At 31.6% G+C, this 27,066-nt stretch overlaps 2 protein-coding genes across 2 annotated transcripts in view; both read left to right on the top strand.

Annotated features, from left to right (window-relative positions):
• Positions 1–2,326: 2,326 nt before the first annotated feature.
• LOC143206556 (uncharacterized) lies at positions 2,327–10,232 on the top strand. Its single transcript, XM_076419162.1, has 5 exons — positions 2,327–2,349; positions 3,054–3,093; positions 3,140–3,212; positions 4,053–4,081; positions 9,870–10,232. The coding sequence occupies exons 1-5, from the start codon at positions 2,327–2,329 to the stop codon at positions 10,230–10,232; spliced, it is 528 nt and encodes a 175-aa protein (XP_076275277.1).
• A 34-nt stretch (positions 10,233–10,266) lies between these two features.
• The window catches only part of hh (hedgehog signaling protein), an 83,501-nt gene continuing 66,701 nt past the window's right edge, over positions 10,267–27,066 (top strand). The window contains exon 1 of the mRNA XM_076410817.1: positions 10,267–10,557. Coding sequence (XP_076266932.1) covers positions 10,267–10,557 — 291 coding nt within the window. The remainder of the gene's footprint in view (positions 10,558–27,066) is intronic.

The following is a 27,066-nucleotide window of genomic DNA, read 5'->3' as shown; positions in this document are numbered from 1 at the left end:
TTTCTATGTGGATCTCTATTTATGTTTCCTCATCATAGTATATAATACGTACATAGACATTTATTTTTTGTCTCCATTATATTTCGTTCAAATGCAAAAAAAAACTACTATAAAAATACTAAATAATGGTATCCTGTAGTTTTTATAATACTTTAAACTTCCAATGCTGCTGTGGTTCTAAAAGATATCTCAGAAAACAAGTTATAAAATGTATTCCCCAAAACTTCTTCCTCAAAATAGGTCAATAAATAAATATTCCGTAAAAACAGTTATAAGATAGTAAAATATCATAAATACGGCCAATTAAAAGTTACAGTCAGGACATATATCTCATACCACTGCTCATCATTATCATCAACTTTCCATAGCGTCTTCTCAACCAATACGTTGTTAATAAAGTTTTATTTGCTAAATAACCTAACTTATTCCTTAACGTGAAATTAATCCAGAAGTTACTAACATACCATCGCAGTTGTACTTACATTAATATACATATAAGGCGAGTACGGGATTAATAATACATCAGTATGTATTTGCTAAATTAAAATAGAACAAATCTAGATAAGGTTAAGAATGAACTTATATACTAAACAAATTCGTATGGTTTCTTAAACCTTATTTCATGTTTTAAGGCGAAATCTTGGATCACTTCGTGTATCCATTTGATTCCGAGGTCATCGTGCATCTCTTCGTTGGTTACGTAACGATAAGCATTCATAATTAATCGAAGAACTTTGGTTTGGGTACGTTGGATTACTAGTTGGTTTGATGTTTTAGTGCAACCTTATATTTACACCCCATAGGTCCAAATTAGTTTTATGATTTGCCGATCTCCAATCTCTTTGATTTTAGGTCAAGTTGGGAGTATTTTTCGACTAACTTGCTCTGCTTTTTGCCTAACAGGATGTTAACTGCTTGACGAATCGGGCATCCGTCAAGTGATATAATTTTGTTTTTGTCCTTTCGCCAAATTTTAACTCAAAGACAGGGGGATTTGGAGCTATTAAGCTGTATTTTCCACTTTCTGGTCGATAAATATATCTTGTTAACGGTTACTTGTACTTTTTCGATAGCCTTAGACAAAGACACATCATTTCCCATGATAACTGTCATCGGTAAATTTTCCAAGTACTGTTGCTCTTGATGGTTTGATATCAGCAGTATAGAGCAGATATAGGTGTGGTACCAAGACGCTACCCTGGTGAACTCTAGCCGAAATAGGTTTAAATGTTGAGAATGCCCCCTCATGCAAAACTCTAAATTTTATTTCGAAAATGTATGATTCTAACAGTAGAGAGTAATTCCGCCGTAGTAATTTTCTTATTTTGTAGGTTAATTCCAAATGCCATACCCGACATTCAAAGCTTACGTCCAGGTATATTGCTGGGTAGTATTTCTTTTCTTTGAATGCCTTTTCAACAACGGCTGTTACTCTGTGCATTTGGTCGATTCTTGAGTGATAGTTTCGAAATCCAAACTGGAAATCTGGTATTTCTTTAAATGGTTTAATACATCTCAATAGTAGTTTCTCAAATAATTTTTATATCTCAGGTAGTAGTTGGACCTGTAAGATCCAACTTGTTGTAAGAACAACAACAAACAGGCATTGAATATATATGTCAACATGATTATTTACTTGAGATTTACTTGAGATAATGCTGCGTTATCATCGTCATGCATTATCATTCCAAGAAAGTGGACAAAAAGCAGTGTTACAAACCCATAATTTCGGTTATAATGATCCAATAATTATTATTCTAATTTAGATAAACATACTTGGATTTACAAATGACCCAAATACCAAGTTGAAATTGAAAAATCGCCATAACAAATGTAATATTTTTGTCTGCACAGTATATAGAATAAAAGTCAGTTAAATAGATAAATGTTTCAGAAATTATTTTTAGCTTGCTTAATTTACGTTAGTAATCTGTTATTGGATCACTACAAATATATGCGAGGAATATTTTTCGCTGTATTCCTAGATTAAATTAAGGTTATGCAAATAAACTGTAGGAGATTTGCTTTGATATATGAAGTATTTCAAATAGCATTTAACGAACTTTAATTATATACTAGTTTGGTTGTTTAATAAATTTTGTCGTTCAATAAGAAATACATATATTACCTAATACAATCTTGCTGAAGTTCAATCCACTGTTGTCGAGCAGTTTTAGTACTCACGCGATCTCTCTTAGGTCCTTTCGCAAACCGTTTAATTTCTTCGTTGTCTGTTGGTGTCATTAGAGTTTTGTGGATATTACTATTTCTAATATACTATTGGGTATCAGTACTACGAAGAACTCTAATTTTATATGTCTGGATCATGTTGATATTAAACTTCTTTGTGTAATGTCAAATTGCGTCGATATGTATTAAAATAATCATCTTGGAATATATATTAAAACAACAGGAAACCAGGAAAAGGAAATTTAACTAAAATTGATAAAACTATGCTTTTGATATAAAACTAGTAGAAAAGTATATATAAAATACAACATATAGCGTATGCAAGGATAAGATAGATTAAAAGATTCTGCGAAGAGATAACGGAAAAAAGGCGAATCAAAGGAATTTAATCAAAATAAGACGAATATATTAGGAATATAGTATTCAATTTTCAAAATGTGTCAATTATGATCGAAGCTTAGTGTTTTTGTGGGTATCTCAAATTGATCAAGAACAATCGTGAAAATGTCTTTACTGATTTTCATATCCGAATGAATTTTTGTTCTTCATTTCTAGCAAGGGCGACAGAAAAGTAGAATTAAAAAATCATTATTCAAACGATGATTGAAGAATTCAATTATTAAATTTGTTATAGATCTAACTTAAAAAAAAGTATTTTTTCTGCATTATTCAAAACACTATTCATACTATTCATTATGCATTTATTATTTTTAATAGATTATTTAATGGATTTAAAGCATCATACTTGATCATATAACTTATTTAATTTAACTATTATGCTAAAAATTTAATAGAGATATTAATTATTTTATATAATAGATTATTTTAGATTGTTTTTATATATTTCTTTATTGGTCTCGCAGTATACCTGAAACTTTCACTTTCAATTTACTGGAGCTACTGGTAAGTTTAACTGGTCGTTAAATTACTGCTCCTTTAAATTAAATAGAAGGAAATGCAGTTTCAGCTACACATTGTAAAGACACCAGATATAAAGACGAATGGCTTCAAAAGCATGCACTGTAAGGCTATTAGCATAGTGGTGGTTCCTAGAGCAAAAAGAACGAATACATTTGCAAATTATGAAACCGCCATCATAATCTTCAGAACTCCCTTCTTTTGAATTAGTATGCGATGAACTTAGTAAAAAAGTGAATAATATATGTTCTGTGAAGAGTCTATGTATTGAGCTCACGCAATTGTTAGAATACTCACGAATTGGATGGACTAAGTAACTTTAACTAAAACAAGATTCCAAGTTTAAATTTATAAGTTTTAAGTATCTTGTTCTTATCACACTTTTGAAGGTCGATATGTAACTGATTTCTTTTCTATTATTCTTCTATTAAATTTATTTGTTGTGACGCTATTTTATACCTGTTAGCTCTAGACTCGTACACTTACACTTTTGTAGATACAGCATTTCAAATGTGTTTATATTATTTATAAGTAAATTAAACCTATGAAGTACCGATGCTATAAAGCATTCATGACTCCAATGCTGTAAATAATCACTGAAAGCATTTTCTTTCGAGCTTAGTAACTTAATTCAATGTATTTTGTTATTTTTTATATTGCTTAATTGCTCAATTTTAGCCAAGGTGTAAATTTCAGCTGTTACTTTACAATGTAACAATTTTATCTCCCCGCTTATGAATGAAAGTGTATTTATGTCAATAACGTACGAATTGAGATAATGATTGTTGCTTTTTTTGCTTGCTGAGTATGTGAAACTTTTTAGTACAGTTTACCATTACCAAATCCTATCTGCAGATAAGAAAAAATAGATAAATGGACGATAAAGAATATTTTACTCTACTATAAACATACATCAAATGTTTCGATACTTTAACGTGTACTAGTTATATTAAGTTATTTGGCGATATATCAGGTAAATTTTCTCAATTCATCTATTAGTTAGTGCCATTTAAAACAAATAAATCCGTGTTGGTGTAGCATAAGAATTTCTCGCTCCTAAACATTTCCAATAACACAACGATTTATCGTTATCTAATGATTTAAGTATGTTTGGCTAGTGACGTTTGAATAGACGATCCTTGGAGCCTATCGCAGATATATGATTTTCCATTATTTTCTACTGTTAGTTCAAGTCGATTTTCATTGACTTAGCTGCTATTTATTTTCGCATCGATTACCGCAAATATCAATAAAGTAAATCGTCTACGTCAACATTTTGTTTGTTAGTTGTCTGATTTATATTAAATGATAAATAGTGATTTGTTCAGACTGTGTGAGTTGTCGTTTTTATACTTCTTTTTATATACGTCTAAATTTATACTCTAATGTCGCAAAGAAACACTGAGTAAATGTAGAGCCAGAGTACACAACTTACGGGCTTTGATCTCAATTTTCAATACAAATATTTGATTTCACTTTGTTAACTTCTTCTTGGCAGTGCCAATAAAATTACACTTTCTTCGTTCAATAGTTTATGACTTTCAATCATTTGCATAGCTGGTCCTCGAAATGAGCGTCTATTTCTTCACCAATATTCTGCTGTTGGTTGGTGATGCAGGACCTCGAATATTCTTTTCTATATCTCGCCACAGTCGGCTATTTTTTAGATTGTTTTCTATCATCTTGGTCCATGTGTTTTTTGGAACTATTCTCTGCGTCCTCGACCCAAAAGATCGATTTCGCCACAGAAGTCTGTGAGGAATTCGTTCACCTTTCATTCGACATCTCCAAGCCCATTGTAATCTACGTCTTTGAATTTGTTCGAATCTTAAACGAATTACTTAATTTTTAGATAGCAAGAATATGTAAAAATTTCCTCTTTTGTAGCATCACATTTAAAAGACATCTTCTAAGAGTGTCCAAGCCTCGAGGAATTCACAAGAATTGGTAAAATAAGCCTTAAAAAGGCGAATTTTTATCATGATTGTAATACTTCTTCTCTAATTATACTATACAACTTACAAAGATACCATTAAAAAGAAGTACAATAGCACATGATGCGTCAGTTGTCAACACTTTAGCCTTGATAAAAATTATGATCTTGATGATCATGATAAAGAAAAACGTCAGAAGCTTCAACATCCGTATCCGCAAAGATTTGACCTGTCAATGAGTTTATAGCAAACTAATTGTTTCCGTGTAAGTGAAAGGTTTGACTTGTAGAGCCGAACTTTCAAGTGTCGCAAAGGTTTTTTCCATTTGGTGCAAACGATTCAACCGCTTCTAGCGCTTTGGCTGACTCATAGTTCTTCAATTACGAGCCTAGGAGATATTGTAATTTCAGATCAGATGTCAAATTTTTCTTTTCGACTTCCGAGGCGCAGTTAAAATAATTTTTGTATTATTTGGTACTCTGAAGCTTTCAAATCTATAAGAGACGGGAAAAATTTAATCGTCTTTTTTTTTAAAACAGTACAATGGCGAAATTGTTAAATTACAGAAGTGCGTTGATCATTATAAGTTTAAAGTTCCAACTAATGTGAAGGAAACAACAAAAATCATAACATAATTTCAACCAATATCAATTAAAATGTTAATGGTTGGATGCTGTGGGGAGATATAAAAGTTATTTCCACGTTCCTTGGTCAACAAAAGGGACTTACAAACCTTCCATGTTATGTAAGTCAGTGGGATTGATATCAGGTCAAGGGATTAGTCCAAAATAATGGAAATAATAAATAAGTCAAAGAGATTTATTTATTAGTCAATTGTAAAGCCTGTTTGGACCTATGGGCTGCAACACATAAAAACAAGTGGCAATCCAACACTTCCAATATAATAACGTTTTACGATTAATTACCAATGCATATTGCTACGCAACCTATGAAGAATTGCAAGATGATTAACTTATCCAATATCTTGTCTTAAAACGTGAAAAAAGGTGACTAAATTACAGCAACGTGGAAGCAACACAGCTACCGCAAAACGCACAGTAACTACGCGAAATATTATAGGGTATAGATTATATTCTTAGCTAAACTTTAACTAAACCAACCACACATTGCTTTTGATGCAAATACAATAGAAAAATAACTATAAATTAATTTGTAAATTTATATTGTACTAAGCATATCCGATGCAAGAAGTATTGAAAATTAGATCGTAAGCTAAACTGAAAGAAGACATTTTCATTTGGCTTAATTTTCATAAGTTGATGCTCGAACTAATGTCAAGCACAAAGGAAATAGAGACTTGGATTTCACTTATAGAAGTCGAACGTACATTCTTAGACAATGTATAATTATAAAATTGTCGTAGCCAATATGACTGAGAAGTTCAAAACTTCTGGTTGTACTTAAATTAATTTTAAAATCCACTTTTTGTACAGCCATTTGGACTTTTTTTCGTGCAAACTTAGGTTATGCAAGTGAAAAATAAGGGAATAGATTTCACCAGAATGTAAACGAGATGGAGAAATGATACTAATTATGATGTAGTATCAACATCATCATGGGTGATTACCATTAGTATCACTTTGTAGAAACATATATACATATATAACATGCATCATATCGAGAAAAGAGCTATACAAGAAACTCTGCAGAGAAAAAAGAAAGGGAATAAAAAAATGGGCATCTAATATTCGCATTTTATTAATTAAATATTAAAGTTTTAATAGTGTTAAGTAAGCATTTCAAATTAACAAAAACATAATTGCAACAACTTTCTCCTTTTTTTTTGTTCTCAGAAATGCTTACAATTTAGGTGCAATCATTTAAAAGTGTTTACTAATACATTCAGATGTAAATTTCTATATGAGACTAACACGAATTATCCATAATTTTGAAACTAAATAATAATAATATCCACATTTTTAACTTTTTACTAAAGAAAATACAGTATTTATGGTTAGATACATTTGCTACCAGTAGTTTATTCCCTTATGACCTCTGAAATCACTGCCCTCATTCAAAATCATGTTAATTACATATTTTTGACAATAATTCGAAATTTATAATTTGTTTATTCTCATTATATTAGCTTCTTTTCACCGTTACTTTGATTGTAAAGTAGACAATCGTTATAAATTTCTAGATAATTTTTAGAACCCACGATTTTTTATGAAACGTGAACATTACAAAGAAATAATACTTGAGTATATTTCAGACCTAAGAAGAGATAAGTACGATATTGTACTACTTATAAGGTGGCATAAGATATGCCTCAAACTTACTTATGCAACCTAGCTTACACAAAATAATGTCTGTTTGGTAAACATTGTTAAATATGTTTTATTACACTTATGGTACAATTTAATCAATACATCTTGTATCCCTATTAAATTATCTATTAATCAAACGGTCGATGATGATAATGAACTCAATTAAGTCATTACACTACATTTTTGTGAGATTTTAATTCTGTAAAATCATCAAGTTATATCGTAGTGTGAAACCATTTTTATTACTTCTTATTATTATACCAATTATATAACGCTAACCATTATTTTTTGTCATGTAATTTTTCATTAAGTGTTTTTCATGGGAAAATAATTTAATAATTATTTAATATTTAGTAATAATATTATAACTGAATGTTGACATCAGTAAATGGTGTTTTGTTTGATTACGTTTAACAGTTGATAAAAAACTAAGAATATAACGTATCCAGTAATTATTATTTTGTACGTATAACTGACCATTCTAACTAAAAAATTAAATATTTTCTTTCATTTACGGGGAGAATAAATATCATGCATATAAATTGATTTTTAAGTATTTACAACAGATAGTGCTGTTGTGTATTAAATCACATCGGGTATTTTTGTAACCAACTTCATGTTGATGCCTCGGTGATCATTATCAGGCTTCATTTATCAGTATGTGTTATTCCGTCGAAGTGTGAATAAACAATGTTCTCAGGGCGTTGAAATTGTCTGGATTTGTACCGAATTAATCGCATTTGCGGCATGTTTTACTCTTTTACTTCAATTTGAGACAAAAATGAGCTGAAAGTTATTGAATCGATTCCAACATGTGAATGCTGGTTTGTGATGATTTTGACACCGAAGACAAAGAGCGAGCCGTCAAAACAAATTGAAGACATGGGTTTGAAAGCATTAGTCAATGATGATTGACTTTAGAAGAATATGTAGATTTGTTGACAGTAACACAAGAAGCCATCATCAATCATCAGCGAGAAGAACATAGAAATCATTCAAATACTTGGATTATTTGTGCCGTATGAGCCAAGATACATTGAAAGTTATTTAATCATGTATGACATTTGGCTACAACGGCAAAATACGAAATGTTTTTTGCATCGCATAGTTGCTTGTGATGAAAAGTGAATTTATTATGATAATCCAAAGGGAAAAAATAATGGGGACTAAATGGTCATGCATCAACATCAATGGCAAACTGAATACTATGACTCCAAGCTAATGCTCCGTATTTGATGAAATGAGCTTGGAGTGGTATACTATGATTTACTAAAACCTGATGAAATCATCAATGGGTATCACTGTCGATTACAATTGATGCTTTTAAGCCCAACACTGCTAGAAAAACGATCAAAATACGTTGACGCAGTGTTATTCTTCAATATGACAATTCTCGACTACATGTTGCTAAATCCATGAAAATATAATTAGAAACATTAAAATGGGAACTGCTACGCCATCGCCATACTACTTATGTGTGACCAGCGCTTGACTTCTTATGAAAATACCAAGAAAAATGTAATCTTGGATGGCCTCAAAAGATACTTAATTCATTCTGAGATGGAAATTGCAAATTGTCTTAGTCAAAAAAAAAGATTAGGAAAAGTAGCGATGTACCGATTGTTCAATAAGTTTTATATAAATAGCCCATTCTTATAAGATGGCATCTATAACCTGTTTGTAATTCTCTTTTAAACTCTATACAAATACTGGAGCTAGTTGTTTAGCCTTTCATGACTTAAAGTAGATCGTAGATGGTTTTTCATCTACCTTGGGTAGGAAAAGCTCCTCTCATCCGACTAATTTGACGCAATTTGTAGAAAAACGACAGCAATAATTAATTAAATTAAGTTTAGATTTTAACACTTAAGCTCTATTGGAATGTTCTAAAAATTCATAATCAGAATAGTATATTTTAAGTCGTTTAGTAATTTTTCATATGCTGGCTTGGTTGGCGCAGTGGTAAAGGCGAAAGGACGATCCTTCTACTGTTGCGATAGTCGCGGGTTCGAATCCTGTTGGGGTATGGTGGTAAATGTATGTTTATAATTGTTTAATATTTGTGATTGTCCTAGACAAGAGTGTAAATGCCGACAAGGAAAATGATTCCAGGCACGCCAGTAGCCAGGCTGGGTAAGAACGGATGCCTTCTGGAATGATTTCTAAGTTGGTCACTGGCCAGTCGATAGGCTTAATAGTGAGGACCGTGGTTCGGAGCCCACGTTAAACTATAGGTCCATTTCAACTAAACCCTCCTTGGTAAAAGGAGACTTTAAAATATTTAAAAAAAAATCATATACAGACATATTTAGTGAACTGTATAGTATGAAATGTAATTTTTATTAAGCATTCGAAACTCTTTTTTCAACATGTGTTTAATACAATTTTGGTCAAATCCTTTACTTTATATAATTTTCTTTCAATATTAATTTGTTAATGAGTACCAAAGCGTTAATAGTTAAATAGACGTTAAAATAATTAATGAATCGATGATAATATTGAGTGGTAAAATGTGAAAGGAATTTTCTGTTGGTTTCAGAGAGAGAAGTCATCAAGAGACCGAACGGTACCGACTGTTGGGTGCAAGTTCGACCCTAGCCGGTCGCGTCCCGACGAGGAAGTGGTGCGTCCGTTTTGCAACGGCGCCGAGGACCTGAACCCTTGTGGCATCGTTGATTTGCGAGCCACCGGTCGTTTCGGGTACCGCCCGCCGGCCAATGGCTGCGCAGGCTCGGAAGATGTCCGAGTGGGGTCTTGGTCTTCTTCACCTCGCCGGCGATTCACGCCGAGTGCAATCCGGGACTCACCTGCACCTAGTGCGCGACAACACCGACACACGGACGAGGCGAAGTACGCGAGTCGTCAGTCCATATACAAGTTAACACGCGAGATCCGGTCATAAGTAACGCGCTCTGGGAGATGTGGAGGCGTCGGCGATGAAGTTGTGCGTTGTGGCGGCTGTGGTGCTGGCGGTGCAGGTCCTGGGGGTGTTGGGCTGCGGACCTATGCGCGGTACCAGCCGACGACGCGGACCTCACAGGCTCACGCCGCTTGTTTTAAAACAGCACATCCCGGGTGTTGCCGAACATACCTTAACTGCCAGCGGATTGACCGAGGGCAGAATCGATCGGAATGACTCACGATTCCGGGACCTGGAGCCTAATTATTGTAACGAGATCATCTTCAAGGACGAGGAAGGTACCGGCGCCGACAGACTCATGACCGGGGTAAGTACCATCGGTTTCGCATCCAGCATATTTATTCAGTAATCCGTTTCGATAAGTGCGTTGACCTACGGTCACGAAAAAATCATTTCCACCTTATCGCCCATCTCGATTACACGACGATGGAGAGAGAAACCCAACAAACGCGGGTATGACGATATCGTGGGAACTAACACGAAATCGCCAGGAATTAATGTTACACAACAAGACATTCATCCAGTTTTTTTTTCACTCAACACTTCAATCTATAACCAGTATACCTAATCGTAAAATACACAATATTTTTTATACTAAACAAAAATCACAAAAAAATTAAAACTCATTTTATTATAATATAAATCAGCAAAACTTACCTCGGCAATCAGATATGTTTTGCATAAAAGAAATATATTAACGTAAATATTTCATCACATTAACTGAGATTCGTATTATTGAATTTATATTTGTTTAAATTAACTCGCTTTTATTTACATAAATTTATTGTGCATAGTTGGAATCTTTTCGAGATCGTTACTACTATTTTTAAAAGAACTGTTGCGCTATTATAAAATAGAACACTAGGTAACGCGATAATTATTTTTAAGGATGTGTTCGTTTCATTGTTTCGACTTAAGTATCGGTCCATGAATTGTTTGTGAACACAAAACCTAATTTCGATTCAGCGATGTGTTTGAACGGATTTCGTCCGTGGTAATTTGTCGAGTTTGACTGGCTCATTCTCGACACATCGATGAGTAAATACCATTATCTTTTGTGTCTGGGTACCAGCCATGTTTTTCCACTCTTCTTCAAACAAAACGGTCCAATATTGATATTGGCAGTATCTGTTCTCACGACACAAACGGCCTCACAGCCCATACAATAACCGCCGTAATTATTCGATTGTATACTTATTTTTACATTGCATTCTTACGTGTTTGTTTGTTTGCTTGGCTCAATGGTTACTGCATCTGCTCGTTCTTTAATTTACATTATTTCCATTTTAAAACTAAACTAAACTCTAATATAATTATTAATGTTATTTTTTGTGATTTTTTTCTCATGTTATTAAAATTATTTGATAATTATTTTTCAATCCTTTTATGTATCATGAAAAATGTCTGCATTTTCTTTTAGTATATAAACAAACTAAAGATTCATAAATATAAAAATCAAAATTGTTGGGTAATATAAATTGAATAGATAATAATTATAATTTTTTTTGGTTAATTTACGTTATTTCCATTTAATCTTACCACATCATTGAAGAAATCAACTCTATAAAATTAATTTGTTATTTTTGGTGATTCTTATTCATTTGTTATGATTAAAATATTATATGAGACTAAATATTTATAAATATACGAGTCAAAGTTTTTAGGTAATTTAAAATGAAAAAAACCGTTTCATTTTAATTTTTTAGTTAAATTATGTTATTTCTTTTTTTTAAATAATATTGTTGAAACCTACTGCATAAAATTGATGTGTTAATTTTTTTTTATTTTTATTCAGATGTTATAATTGAAATAACTTGATAATAATTTTTTATGAAACGAGGATTTAACACGATAAAAAGTCTTGCTTTGAATTTGAAATACATTGTGTTATGAAAAAATATATACAAGTTTCAGTCTAATCCTATCAATACTAATGCTATTTGTAGATAATTATAAATTTAGTGCTCTTTTAATGTTTATTCCCTTTTAACATTTCGCTCATTTATAAAAAATATCTAAAAATAATTTTCTTTTAATAATATCCTGTACACAATATTTAGTATACTATGAGGCAGACACGTATATATTTTTTTTAGTTATTTCGTTTGAAACATTAATAATTTTAACTGTACATATTGCAGCTGAACTATTTACTATATTGATTATTAGAACAGATATATATTAGATTAGATATTATTATAGATTAGATATATAGATTATATAGAACTATATTGATTTGTATATTACTTAAAATCATTTATGTTATATTCGAACAAAATTACGATATAACTCATATGTTTCATATCAAATGAATTTACGTAAAAATAATGTTATAGATAATAAATTTTATTCAAAATTTGGTCTTTATTCTTCATATGTTTCATTTAAAATGGCTTAACAAATAATTTTTTTAAAAGGACTACTTAAAACATTCAAGCAAAATTACTGTACAACATTCAGGACGAGTTTTATGGGAGAGGAAAATCTAAACGAACTTATTATTTTATTAAAATTTTCAGAATAGGTATACTTATTTTTTTTTCTTTATTCTTTTAAATTATATTGAAAACTAATGAAATTATTTATTAAAAATCGTCATCTGTTACATAAACAATTGGTTTATCACGAAGCTATAAGTTAAGAAGATAATTTAAAATGATAAATTAGTACTATTGTAAAAGGATTATCGTTTATCTTAATTTAGATTTTCCATATTTGCTGAGTTCACATTTTGATCTGAATAGGAAATATCTTATGAGATAAAAATATATGATTTTACGCAGAGCCAAAATGGGAACCTACTAAGAAGACTAAACAGTGTGAACAAATTGTAATGTCAATAATAAACAGGAACATAAAATAAACACATTCACTCTAAATGGTGATGATTAATTAAAAACAGACGTGGCCTTAGTATAACCGTTTAGGAAATATTAAAACAAACAGTAGCCTGCGTTTCACTGCATCTTAAACAAATAAAAATACTTTCAGTAATTTATTATGTGTTTTTATTATGCATTTATTACATTATTAAAATATATACAGGGCTACCTTAATCATTTTGTTGAAAAAACAACTGACCCTTATATTATTCATAATTTTGTTCAGTCCTATGGGAATATCTCTAGGCTGATTGCATACAATATATTCATATAAAATATTAGTTCAAAATTATCATCCTACATCATAATTTTTTGTGATGGTGGAATTTGGAGATATAGAGTAAAAAAGTGTTGTAGAATTTGGTGAAGTATACAATCATTTTATGATTTTTAACTTAATGAATAAATTATCGATGCATTGCATTCGAAAATAATGTCTTCTTGTAAACGGCCATGTTTACTTTCTTAATGCCCATAACCATATTTATTAACTTTTACTTCCACTGCATTGTAAAATGGAAAGCATAATTATTTTTTAAGGTTTTATTTTGACACCAAATATTGTTTTATAAAGAACAATATAACAACTTGATTGAACAATATTGACACATTATTAAATTATTTTATATTTTTCTGTTATTGTTATACATATTTTTTTAGTTTTTTTAGTTTAGAAATTGGACACCATATCTTTCAATTTTAAAAATTCAAAATCAGTTTTTAAAATTAAAATAGCACATTTGCGTTAATTAAAATATCCTCCAAAAATAATTTCGCCATAAATGTAAATATATTATCTTTAGATATCTGAAGTATATGTTATCAATTCTTAAAATTAAAATAACATATTTACACACCTATTTTAAAGTTGTAGTTGATCATGATTTACCACTTTTTGGATGGTACTTGACGGTGAATTTAATAGAAAAATAATAAAAGCTCTTATCTTTCTACGTGTTCCTATTTGTCTTATCAATATGTTTTACACATATCAATTGTTACTTTTTATCTGAACTTGACAGATGCCGTTGTTATGAATATTATGGATTAGAATGATGATGAATCAAATTTCGAATAGTTTTTTTTGTTTAATCAAACAATCTAAAAATCCTTGTAATATTTAACTAAAATAAAATGAAAATAAGAATCTTCAAAGGACACTGATTGAAATTAAACGGCATGATACAAAAAAGTGATGGAAAAATTAGTAAGTGTTCATTAAACGTTGCTCTTTAGTATAAAAAAATGATGTTCAAAAATAAAAATTACGATTTTGTCAGAAGGATGTCAACTATTATAATCAACTATTATTAGGTACTTGTACTTCGAATAAAGTTTACGAACCAGTAATTGAACATTGTCTTTTTTTTGTTCTTATATGTTCATCATATTCTATACCTGGCGTACCGACAATAATAAAGTGTCAGATATACAATCTCTACATTTCGAAAAGCATCTCATGAAATCAAATAAAAATCGAGAACTTGCGCGAACTAACATCTGGTCGCACTCCAGTTTTGAAAAGCTGAACGCGACAATCTTGAAAAAGAAAACAGAAAACCTAATCTTGCTAACAAATTATAACAAAACTATAACAAGCCGAATAGACAGAATATGAGGTGCATTACCCCCTAGAAATCAGGGAACCGATAAAAGAAAGATGAAAAGCTAAAAAAATATGGCACTGAACCAAAAATGCTGTAGACAAAACAATGTTTAATATAGTTATAAAGAATTTAAATACAGTAGCTTCGACAGATATATTCTTGCCATGGAGTGTCACCTATTAAATGAACAAAATGAATGGGTTTGGCACAAAAACGGAAAAGCTGAATTGATTGCACAACATTTAGCTAACATATTCCAACCGATTGATATAGAATCTACAGTGGATATAACTCCTGTTTATCAGCCCGATGTAACTGTAAATCTTACTTCTCCAATGGAAGTTGCTACGGAAATTAATAACTACCATAATCCTAAAAAAGCTCAATCGAAGGCATTTGAAGAAAAAAAAACCTGCAGTATTCCTGGACGTCTCACAAGATTCTGTCTGGGTACCGGGTTTGGCATTTGAGACTAGTCTGCATTATGAGCAAATTGTTACCGCAACTGCTGCAGTCATATATTTTCGAGACGAGATTTATAGTTTCGCATGAAGGGGCATTCTCAACGTTTAAACCTTTTTCGGCTGAAGTTCCTCAGAGTACTGTCTTGAGATCACTCCTGGATTTTCTGCACATAGCAAAATACGTTGCAGCAAAATGACTAATTGGATCACCCGACGGATGTCTGATTTCTTAAGTAGAACCATCTAGATACACCGGAATCCGCCTTGGTGGCAGGTTAAATTGAAAACTCAAGAGAAACCATGGAGTGCAAATGTGGGGTTGCACTATAATATTAAACCAACTAGTAATCCAACGTTGTCAAAACAAACTACGATTAATTACCAATGCTTATCTCTACGTAACTAACGAAGATCTCAAAAAAAAGTGGAAGGAAGCCGCTACAGGACAACAATCAGAAGTATTGCTCCTAACCTGAATTTAAGTAATTTTATTTTATTTTAATTTGGGAAATACATATTGATGTATTTATCTCGTACTTGCCTTGCTTGTGTATTGATGCAAGTACATCAGAACGGTAGTAATGAATTAATTTGTATATTTAGATATCACTACATAGTATAAAACAAAGTCGCCTTTTCTGTCCCTATATCCCTATGTGCGCTTAAATCTTTAAAACTACGCAACGGATTTTGATGTGGTTTTTTTCAATAAATAGAGTGATTCAAGAGGAAGGTTTATATGTATAATACATGCATAATATACTAAGGCAACGTTGCTAATTTTAGAGGTTTCTAACGTGATGTTGTAAATTAACCTATTTTTTTAGGCTTATTTAGCAATTAGCAAAAACGCTGCCTAACCCTACGAGTTAGATCAAATTAATGTACTACAGTATTGTACACCATAAAAAGGTCTACAAAAAAGTCCGGGATGGTATATGTTTTTCTTTTAGGGATAACCCACATTAACCATTTTTATTGTTTACTTTTTACGTGAGAAAATGGCTTAAATACTTAATTTAAATACTTATCGAATTAAGTACCTTAAATACAGTGTGCAATTAATATACATCAATATGGTTCCTTACAGCATGTAAATTAAACAAATATTTTTGGAGATATTACAAATTTAAAATTTGCGTTTAAAAATGTGTAATGTAATAAAAATTGTATGAATTTAGATATTCCAAAGATAGCAGGAAATTTTCATAGTAAGTATAGGGGAAGAGGAATTGTTTTACTCCAAATTTAATGCGTGCAGGCCACGGGCAGTAATGAATGAACCAAAAATACTGGATCGATTTTAATCATGTTTTCATTGAGTGACATAGGCATATATATTTTATGCCCGTGCAAAGTTGGAGCGGGCCGCTATGTTTTTATATACAACGTTCATATTTTTTCTGTAGTGTATTTAATTTAATATCAGCATTGCACCCGTGCGAAGCCGGGGCGGGTCGCTAGTAATTAATAAAGAAAATTTAAAAAAAATTCTGTATGTTTCCAATGAGGGCTTGTTTGCGGATCACTAAAGAAAAAATCTTCGGTAGAAAAATATTGAAAGAAATTACGTTCCTCCATATATGTGTAAATTCGATTACAATCCTATTTAGATTGATGATTTTTCAGACAATACATTACACGAAAATCCATACCGTTTAAAGTTCACCGGCCTGTAAAATAAACAAACACTGTTAAGCTGTCGATGATTTATCGGTAGCAAATCGTCCTTTTCCCCGACGCGCTCCTACCTCCTCCTCTCCCTTCCTGCCGCGGTTCCCCCCTCGCGCGGCTTTTTAAAAAAGCAAACACACGAAGTCAACCCGTTCGACACATTCTCTTCACTAAACAAACATGCATCTCAGACGCGAGAAGAAAAAAATATGAATATGCTGCGCGCGTTTTGTTTAATTTCGAGATCCATTATCTTTCCCAAGCCCCCACGTTCGGTGTGTAAATATTTAAAAATTTTATATATTGCCATCTAATTATGGTGAAGACTTGCAAGAAGCGTCCATAATACATCGCCGAAAAAGGATATTATCTTAGATATTATATTAAATAAATCTCTGCCAACTAACCAACCACAAGTAAGTTCTTTTTAGTCCAATTAAGTTTCCGGTCTCTGGTTCTCCCATCCTTCCATCCATTTTTTGGTTACAACATCGGAAGAATTATTCGTATAAGTCATGTGATTTTGCTGGAAATAACTTATTATTATCTCGAAAGGAGTTTAAAGGACCAGAGTTATTATCAGAAGAAATAATGTCTGGCGAATATGATGGTTGGTATGAGATCTCCCTTTTAAAATTTCTGTGAAATTCATGTGCATTTTCATACATTTTACAACACGTAGACGAACTTTGTCATGTTGCACAAGCAATTGATCGTACTGGTAAAACATTCAGTCTTAAGAGAGTATTAAAAACAGAACAAGAGAGTAACAAAAAAGTTAAACATACAATAATGAGAGAGATTAATATTAAAAAAGCTCCTGGTTATGACTTAAATACTGGCAAAATTTTAAAAGAACTATCAGAAAAGGCTATAAAACTATTAACATGTATATTTAATGCTATGCTACGAATTAATTACTTCCCTAGTATTTGGAAAGTAGCTAAAATATTAATGATACTTAAACCAGGAAAAATACCAGAAGATGTGACCTCCTACCGACCTATAAGTTTATTACCAATAATCTTGAAAGTTTTCGAGAAATTATACATAAAAAAACTAAACTATATAATAGAAGAAAGAAAAATTATTCCAGAACATCAGTTTGGTTTCGCAATAAGCATGGGACTATAGAACAAGTGCATAGACTTGTAAACCAAATAAACGCTAACCTAAATGCCAAAAGATATTGTTCGGCTGCTTTCCTAGACATATCTCAGGCTTTTAACAAAGTATGACATACGGGCTTGCAGGTTAAACTAAAGAAACTTCTCCCTCATCCGGACTATCAGCTACTAAAATCGTATCTCACTGACAGACATTTTATTGTAAATCAAGGGCGATGAACATACCGAATTAAATCCCATATATTCAGGAGTTCCGCAAGGTAGTGTACTGGGTCCAGTACTGTATCTTCTGTATACGGCTGATCTGCCCACCACAAAAATAACCACTGTGGCAACATATGCAGACGATACAGCAATCTTGAAATCATGAAGATCCAGTCACAGCATCAATAAACCTACAAACCCACGTGGAGCAAATACAATTATGGTTGAAGACATGGCGCATTAAAGCCAATGAATCAAAATCCACGCATATAACGTTTACCCTGCGTAGAAGAACATGTCCACCAGTAAATATCAATCATCGTCAACTCCCCCAAGCAGAGCATGTTAAATATCTTGGTATGCATTTAGATCGACGCCTAACCTGGAAGAAGCACATACTCTCTAAACGGAAACAACTAGGAGTAAAATTATATCAAATGTATTGGCTCATTGGGCGCAAATCCAAGTTACCATTAGATAACAAGGTATTGCTGTATGAGTCTATACTCAAGCCCATTTGGACATATGGAATTCAACTATGGGGTACCGCTAGCAAATCTAATATATCCATCATTCAACGGTTCCAAAATAAGGTGTTGCGTGCCATTGTTGATGCTCCGTACTGTATTTCAAATAAAGTGATACAACGCGATATTCCTCTAGAACCTATAACGAGTGTAATCCAACATGTTTGTGTGAAGTACTTCGAAAGAGTGTCAGTGCATCCCAATGTACTCGCTAACCAGCTAAATATGCGACGTGATAGTGAAGTGTGTAGACTAAAACGTTTAACACCACCTGATCTGATTACTGAACATATGTAGAGATTAGAATAAGCGTTAGAATAAGACTAATTAATTAAGATAATATTTTATACAGAAGATTGCTTAATGAAGTGATTTTCTACATGCCATGTATATATAATATAAACAGAAGAAATACTTGTTGCCAATAGGGCAGATTGTGGACTCACGAAGAGTAATAAAAAAAAAGAGAGTATTGACTTCTTAAACAATACACTTCTATTAGTTCCGCAGGATTTAGAATGTTTTAGTGGAAGGATATTATCTGGAAAGGTGCATTAAATTAAATGCGATATATAATTTTAAACGATTTTTTTGTTACATAACAACTCCATGCTATGTCGTCAGAACATTGAATTTATTTCCAAAGATTTTGCTTTCCTCAGATACTAGTTGCTCATCCAGATGAAAGAATTTCATTGAAAGTTCAGTATAGGCATGCGTTGATGGCGAAGACCAAAATATTAGTCAGAAATAGCGATGTCTGATGTTTTTCCTTGACATAATTATTAAGTCGTTCTTATTTCAAGACTTAATTTAATGTTATCTTTTTTATTCCTGCAAGACAGCTGCAATAGTTTCATTATTTTTTCACTACTCATAACACGTCCTCCTTCATGTACTGTGCATTCAATGCAAGTGATATGTTTCTTGTCAGATTTTCAAAAAGATGTCCAATTTTCTCTTTTTTGAAGCAAGCTGTCACAATTAATAGAAAATTGTTCGATATTTACTCGATGTCCGATCAGGGGGTATCATTTCCTCTTGACCATTTTCCATGTTGCTTACTTATAGTTTCTTGACGTTTTCTTGTTGAAAATAAGATTTTATTTTAATAACAACAATATATATTATTCATTCAACATTACAGAGCTATATTCATTTAGAATTTTGCTCAGATAATGCTGACTTCATTTGAATTAACTGTTTTCGTACATCTATATCGATGTTGTGAGTGTGACCGTATTGATATATGATCACTAGCAATTTTTGTATATTTGAGTCATTCTAATGGCATTCAAACATCTGATAATGATTAATAGGCCAACATTTAATAATGTCGCAAATTATTCTCTGTCCTTAACGTAAATATAATTTTCAATAGGTGGTGGTGAAATATGTATCAAACAGTAAGAGTTTATACATACATTCAATTATTAGGCCTATAAATTAGTAATTAGAAATAAAGGATTTTTTGATCAGTACATTGTACATTCTATTAAAAATATTGTCCATCGATAGCTGGTACTTTTCCCAATCATTTAGCCAATTTAAAGATTCCATCTCCAGAAAACGATGTATATTTTGAGGTTATCCACGAATATACTAATTTTTTGATATATTAGTTAGGAGTGAAGCTAAGTATAGCGACAGGTCACTACTGACACGTATGGACAAGTATCAAAAGGAGCAAGATCTGTAGAGCTGAAAAATATTTTGATCCTTTCCTATTTTGCCGTTGCAACTTAACATTCGTTTTGCAGCAGCATTTCACACATTACCAACAGCATTTTAATGTATCTTGTCTTCAAATCATACGGCACAGAATATTCAAGCTTTTAAATGAATTCCATGTTGTTCGAGTTATTGGAAATTGTTCTTTGTGTTCCGACCAATAATTTGGCATATGATTTTTGGATTTTATTTGTATCACCATCGAATAGTGCTTTCAAATCTTCAGAACGTTCTTTATCTTGTATAAAATAGCCATTTTTTAAACATCGAAAACAGTATTCACATGTTGAAAAATGGTTACCATAAGCTTTAAACGGCACATTCTTTCTGTTGAAATTCCGACAATTTCAATCCACTGAAAAGTTATTTTGTTCAGACTTTGCCGAAATGAATACATACTGAAATGTGAAGAAGTGAGATTTCAACATAAATTTACAAATATACGTGATGTGATTTAATAGATAGCAACACCATCTGTTATAAATATTTTTAAATCAATATATATACCAAATAATTAATTTGCGCTATTTCCCTTCACTTACTAATTTTCTACATACCATCACTTCTTTTATATCTCGGAAAGTAGTGGTGATATGTCGAAATCCGCATAATTTGTCCAAAATATATACATGCATGCCTATATACGTACAGTTTAAAAATTAAACTAATAAATCTCTATAATTATTCTGTTATTTATGAATTCAGTCCACCTTTAATGTCCTTCATTTATTTCATGTCACTCTTAGTTTTGGTAGAGATTTATTAAAATGATCGTTGATTCCTAAATGATTACCTTTGAATACTGATAGCGGAAATAATGCACATAAATAAAAAAAATGTTATTAGGAAAATGTAACTTTTGATGATGAAGCGTAGTGTAATTATATCCCATTTGTTGATATAATATAACCATTAGTTATTTGTTTAATCGATATAGGTTTTAAAAATAGCTTTCAAAGCCTTATAACCTTTAATGATCAAAAGCGCAATAACAACATTCTAGCTTTATTGTTGCAGATAATTAAGTAGTCGTTAAATTTGAAATATATGTTAATTAATTCTTTTATAGAAATTGTTATTTGCATGTCTTCAATCGAACTTTATTGATATTTGTTATATTACTGGATGTACAAATCAATTTCTGCCAAGTAACCAACCCCAAGTAACTAAAGTTGTTTAATCCAATTAAGTTTCTCGTCACTGGTTCTCCCACCTTCCTGACAGCCTTTGCGTACAACGTCCGAAGATTTTTTTTAAAGTTATACTTGTGTATTTTCCATGCTGCTCATATAAATCATGTACTTTCGCTCGAAATAACTAATTATTGTTTCAAGAGGATTTCGAAGAAGCAGAATTGTTATCAGAAGGAGTAATGCCTGACGAATATGATGGGATATGATATGATATATTGCAACACATGGAAAAATTTTATTATGTTGTATATTTCTGACTATATTTCTGAAACGTTTAGATGATGAATCTGTAGGATTGCAGGATGTAGGATATTGTTCACTAAATCTAGCTGCAGTGTACGATCAGCCGCAACTATTCTAGTCTCAGATAATATTAGCCTCTTATTTTTTATGATCCTTTCCTTTCAGACCCATGATCTTGATCTTGGATGATTTTAATCCATCTTTTTCGAAACTGTTCGCTACGCAAAAGGCCGATTTTCAACAGAAATGTTCAAACTATTGTAATCTGCCTATCAGAATTTGTTCTTAGATTGCGCGCTGATTGTTGAATTACTTAGTAAATTAATACTGAATCATCATATTTCTGTTTAATTATCTTTCTTAAATTTAAATTACTTACTTATAAAACATATTTAGCTTGGTGTATTCACTTTTGTTTTTTATTTACATTTAAATGTTTATTCATCCGTTCAATCTTTTTTTGAAATTATGGCTACCAATAAACACTCTGTATTTCAGTCATAAACTTTGGCTTGATTAGAACCTCGGAATAGGAAAATAAAAAGTCATATCATATTAATTTTATAAAACTCTTTTTAAATTTTTATATAATATTTAATTTTTAATGATTTTCATAATTAACAATATATGTAAAGGATAATGAAATATTCTTACGAACATTGTTGTTGCAGATTCATTTATATATTTTCATGATATTTTAGTATTTTGTCAAAAAGTGGATTTTTCCCACAAAATTCTATGAAATTTATGGTTTAGTTCATCTTTCATTGTTACAGACAGACATGTCCAAGCCATTGTAATCTGCGTATCTCAATTAGTTCCTGAGTTGCACATTGATTCTTGCATTTTAAACGAATTACTTCATTTGCAATACGGTCTTGGAGAGAAATATATAACATTTACCTTAAGCCGTATCTTACACTGTTACAGTGTTCAAATCTCAGAGCCATTCAAAAAATTTGGCAAGATAAACATTCGGGAAGAGTCAGATTTTAGTGTTGATTATAATATTTCCGAAATGATCAACCACAGAAAGCGTTCAAAGTATTAAGGAACATGTCTTTCCATATACCCTACAAATAGCAATCAAATAGTATCAAGCCGATCAACTTCAGATATATGTCAATTAAAATGTTTCCGCAAATAATACTATTGGATCCAAAACTTAATAAATATATGGTGACAAAAAATTAAATTGAATAAGCTGCTAATGGTCCTCTAAATATGGTATTATTTTATCTTGTATTTAATTATTTGCATATATATATATATATATATATATATATATATATATATATATATATATATATATATATATATATATATATATATATATATATAAAGAAATATAGAAAGAAGAACCTAATTATTTTTTAAATCTTCGACAATAAAGTTTTCAGACATTTTGTGCGTGCGAAAACTTTCATGGTTCTTTCCGAACACGCCACTTCGAAGCACCGATAAAAATTAACTGACGGTTCGCAACCACAGAAAGCGTTCAAAGGTCTTCACGCACTGGACGATCGAATATCATGACCGTCGAGCGCTGCTCACGAGTTGAAAAATCGAATAAATCGCGAATTTCCTTTTCTCTGAGCCGTATAAACGAATCTAAAAGAAAATAATAAGTCCGGATCCGGGACAAGAGAGGGGACGGGTGTGGGCTACGCGAAATCCACCAAATCCCATGAAAAATTAGACGCCTGTCGTGACTCGCTCGTGCTTTTTGACAATAGGTCTGGTTTGTTGAACCAAAAACTCGAAACGTTTGACGATTCAAGGTCGTTATCACTGCCTTTTATCCGATCATATCTGTATCCTTCGGAGGAACAACATTTTTTTGACAGTTTTTATGTCTTCGCTGTTCCACCGGTAGCGCTCACTTCATTTGTTCAATGACAAACGTATCCGATATGTGGGTAGTAAGAGAAGTTACAATTTTGTTCTTAAATTCTGAACTTAAATAAAGCAAAAACTAACTGTGTAGTCTCTAATTAACAATAATTGCTGGTAATTTAATACTTAAATCAGTAATATTTATGTTAATTGTTTCCCTGAAATTTAATAAATTGCCAATAAATAACGGTCATATAATGTAAACACCACTGTTTTATTTCGTTTTATCTCCATTCACCGAGCCTCATCATTTACCCTAAAGTGGTGACCCCGACGTGATCTTTCGCAAGATTGGGTTTGGACTCGTGAATGGAGGGTACGTGCAACATGGTGTATTTTACGTGGCCGTTATATTTTTTGTTTCAAAATTTTCAATATTTTTAATTCGATTCGTTTTCGATTTTACCTTCAATATTCCTTTTCATTTTATTCCTATTCCTTTTTTTTCATTCATCGTTTATATTTTGAGATCTGATGTTTCATTTTGAGAAAAAATACTAAGGTACCTCGGAAATATGTATGTTGAATATAACTACCGTTTTTTCAGCTGCAGTTCTTGACAACAAAGCACTCAGTATCAAATTACAAGTGTATGAAAAAATCACTTTGAGTCTGAATAACATGAATACAGTTGTATTATTAGAATGTATTATTTTTTTATTAATAAATACATCTGTATTTATTAAGACTAACACTTATACAATATATATGTTCGTGTGATTTCTATCGCTTCAATTTTCTGATTTTCTATGCGTTATCCAGCAGTTATATTGCTTACTCGTTGCTACAATTTAGTAAACTTATGTCGATGTTTTACGGCGAAATGTTGAATAAGTTCGTAAATAAATTAAATATCAGTGTCATCGTGCATTTCTTCGTTTGTTACGTCGCGATAAGCTTCGATAATTAATCGAATAACTTTGTTTTACCTAGTAATACTAGTCGATTTATTATTTTAGTGCAAAATTTATATTTTCACCCTCTAAATCCAAATAATCGCAATAATTGGCTGAATTACAATCTGTTTGATCTTAGGTCAAGTTGGGAATATCTTCCGATTAACAGTTACAGTACAACAATACAATTTGGAACTTTTTCCTAAACGGAATATAACCGCTATTTAAGGCAGAATAGTCTTTAAGTTTTACATTTAATATCGAGAGCATTTTTAAACAAGTGGAAAGTTCATTATAAGACACTACACCGATAGAGCTCAAGCCCAAAATATATAGAAGCTAACCCCCTAATAATCATTTAAACCTGTTTGATATGACATGATTAGTCAACTTTTGATTGTATTTCTTTAGAGATTTTGTCTTCAAATTGTTAAAATGAATGACCCATTTTTCATTATTTGCTAAATTTTTGTTCATGTATCGGATTTTTTTGCACAATTGGTCATGTATTTAACATTGTTGCAACAACACCCGAATATTACATTAATTACGTAACAAACTATGCATCTCTGCACATCGTTTAACATCAAACAAATGTGAGGTGATTTCGGACTAATTTCAATTATCCAGCTGATGAAACTAAATCTCGTATGTGGTAGCATGTAACCGTTAAAAATTATTACCGCTCGAACGAGCTATGATGAAAAACCGTTTGAGAATAATTTCTCTTTTTCAAGTGTGATGTACGAAGGTTTTTCAGTTGCGATGTCGTTTTGCAATGGATGGCATCGAGTGAAAGTTTCAAGGTACAATGTCAAGAGTGTAAGGTAGTGGCTGCGCGAATAGGTGATCATTAAAAAAAAGTAGTTTGTTATATTAATGCCTTAGTTTTTGTATATTTTTTCTTTTTTGGACGTTAATAGTTAACACATGGCATATATATTGATTATGTAGAGTATTTTAACCAACATGGAATTGTTTTCTAAAGCTTCTGTTTAACAACAATACTAATTTGATATTAGTGTCTATGAAGTATATATGAAGATCGATCAAAATGTTACGTTGTTTTTTTTTTCGAAAGGCCCACGACTTTATTTGACCATCTGCATCTTCAGGTACTTCCGGTAGAAGGAAGCGCTATTTTCTCTTAATTGTGTAAACCGCACAATTTTGGTCCGAAGTCCTGATGGATGATTAATTTATCTCTCATTCGAGAGCCATTGCTAGCTTTCCTAAATATTATTTAAATGATCTTACCATTGATTTTGTGATTTGGTTCCTGTTATAATTGTTTTATTATGAAATTAGTTGAAACATAAGCTACAAGATAAGCAAAACTATTTTGTCAACTGCTGCAATTATTTATATTCGAAAGATTTTTAGAGTCTCGCGTGAAAGAGGCATTCTCAATATTTAAACATAGTTCGGATGGTGTTCCCAGGGTAGCGTCTTGGGACTACTCAAGTATCTGCTCTACACTGCTGATATCCTAATAACAAAAATAGTACTTGGAACCTTTGCAAAATTTGTATTTTTACCTAACGCTGTAGGAAATGTACAAGTGGCAGTCTACAAGATCTACAAATAAACTGGAAAGTACAACTTTAATAGCTCCAAATCTGTCCACGTTAATGTTGCGTTGCGGTGAAAAGCAAAAATTCAATTATATCACTTAACGTATGTTCGATTTCTCAAGCAATCAGCTAAATACCTCGACATCCATCTTAACGATAGATTAAATTGGAAACATCATGTTAGACAAACAGATATTCAGCAGATCGGGCTCAAAATCAAACAACTGTACTGGTATGTTGGAAGATACCTTGAACTTGACCTAAAATGAAATGAAAATTTATCCGTTTTATTGCATAAAAACATTAAACCGATTGGTAGTAGTCCAACAGCACTAAAACAAATTTATTCGATTAATTATCAAAGCTTATTGTAATGCACAATCAACGAAGAACTGCACGATGAGTTCGAAGTCATATAGATTTATGATGTTATCCAAGATTTCGCCTTAAATCATATATTAAGTTACTAAATCGCAGCAACCTGGAAGAAACAGAGCTGCTGGACAACGCGCAGGCATTAGAAGATTGAAGCTAACTAAACCATACGAACTTGTATTGTAACTGTTACTCTTAACTTTTGCTTAAGTGGCTTAATTTTATTATAATTTTGGGAAATACATACTGATTTATTTATCCCTCATTCGCCTTGCTTGTTTATCGATGCAAGTACAACAGAACAGTAGTAATAAATTAATTTGTAAATTAAGATTGTATTAAGCATATATGAAACTTAATCAAAAGGAAATGTGTCATCTGCAGTCTTCTAAAATGATGGCTCGTTTTTTTATCTTAAAAAGG

This window comes from Rhynchophorus ferrugineus, unplaced genomic scaffold, assembly GCF_030347505.1.
Source record: "Rhynchophorus ferrugineus isolate W39M unplaced genomic scaffold, kcgeb_rfMv2 rfM1, whole genome shotgun sequence".
Classification (NCBI taxonomy): domain Eukaryota; kingdom Metazoa; phylum Arthropoda; class Insecta; order Coleoptera; family Curculionidae; genus Rhynchophorus; species Rhynchophorus ferrugineus.
Note: the sequence above shows the minus strand (reverse complement) of the source record. Positions and strands in the feature narration are given on the sequence as shown.